General features: G+C 33.0%; 1 protein-coding gene across 1 annotated transcript; it reads right to left on the minus strand.

The window, feature by feature from the left end:
- Positions 1-3: 3 nt before the first annotated feature.
- On the minus strand, positions 4-690 carry LOC111382563 (uncharacterized protein At4g00950-like; the record flags this gene model as incomplete). The annotated part of the gene is made up of 1 exon (XM_023006583.1): positions 4-690. A coding segment is annotated over exon 1 (525 nt), but the record flags the coding sequence as incomplete, so codon positions are not given.
- Between the last annotated feature and the right edge of the window lie 907 nt (positions 691-1,597).

Raw genomic sequence — 1,597 nt, forward strand, 5'->3', positions numbered from 1 at the left:
ATTGTCATCACCAATTTCCTTCTTCTGACCCTTAAGTTTGAGATTCTTTTTTCCCCAAGAATCAAATAAACCTCTTCTTTTGTGTCCTTTATTGCAAAGTACAACAGTTCTAAGCTGCCCTTTCTCAGGGCTTCTGCTACTAGTACTGTCAAAAGACAATTTACCCTCCATGAGAGATCTGAATGAAGAAGAAGAGAGCTTGGACCTGCCCACATAAGGCCCATCCAAGACTGTGGTGGGAGAGGGTGTTTTGGTAATTTTAGTCGTGGATTCCATGAACAGTCTTGGTGGAAGCTCTAAGCACTTTGTTTCAGTTTTTTTAGGGTTAGGGAGTGCGATGAGAGCGGTGCATGGTCTAGGCTTCCCAGGCTCCTCCTCCCATTGAAATGGAACTGAAGCTAAAGTGTACAGCGGTGGTGTTAGCATCCCTGTATGGTCAGGTGACTGCATCATGGGTGGTACTGTTTTGGAGAAGAGTGGAAGCTTAGGTACTGTAGAATGTTGCCCTACTTCAAGCTGAAATCCCATGCTTGTTTGCTTGTACCTTGACGGTGGTGGAGCAGTGGGGGCTGCGTAGGTGGAATATGAGTGTGTGAAGGAGATTTTGGTGTTTTACTTTTTAGACAGTAGATACTAGAGTGAAAGCCTGAAAGGTGGACTAGACTTTTTGCAGCTGTTAACGAGAAGAAAGCGGGCATGAGTACCACTCTTTCAAAATTAATTTTTATTTTATATACTCATTTTAATTGTACATTCACGCGATTAAGTGCTTGATTAAGCCACGTTATTCTTAAAAAAAATATATTCTTTAATAATGATTTGAGATCATTTTAATCACATATTCTTTAATAAAATAATATTATACGTAAATTTAAAATTTTTCTTTATTTTTTATCCACATATTTTTCATTGATTTGACATGAATAATACATTTTTTTCTTATAATGTGACTCAAATATGGGCTAAATATTTTACACAGTAATTCAAAATAAATTTTGCTACTTTTTAATCACGTAATTTTCAAAAATTCACTATTCAGAATAATATTAAAAAAAGGCCACAAAACGAGGCTAAGACTTGTTGCTTCTTTAATCTTGTTAAAATGAATAGTTCAAATACTTATATATTTGTTTATATTTTTATCTTTCTTCGATGTGTGACTTATCTCTTAATATATCATCATAAGATGGTGACTTATTTAAACAAATCAATCTTAAAATTCATGTGCTTTTTTTGAGTCTTAATTTGATCGAATTGCTCTTTGAACTTAACAAGTTCTGATACCATCCGTTTGGTACTCATAAATAATTTCATTCCATTCCATTTTTCTTTCTCATATTTTCAATCACATAATTTTTCATAAAATAATATTATACGTAAATAAAAAAAATTTCCTTCTTTTTCAATTAGTCATTCAAAAAACACTCTTCCGCCCTCGTTTCCAAAAAGGGGGGCCAAACGAGGTAAAAACTTGAAATTTCATCTTAAAAGGTTAATTTTTTCAATAATAGTACGTAGTTCAAATTATTATATGTTAGTCTATATTTTCATACTTATTCAGAGTCTGTTTGGAAGTGATTTTAAAAATTAATTTTTT

Source organism: Olea europaea, unplaced genomic scaffold (genome assembly GCF_002742605.1).
Source record: "Olea europaea var. sylvestris unplaced genomic scaffold, O_europaea_v1 scaffold25204, whole genome shotgun sequence".
Lineage (NCBI taxonomy): Eukaryota > Viridiplantae > Streptophyta > Magnoliopsida > Lamiales > Oleaceae > Olea > Olea europaea.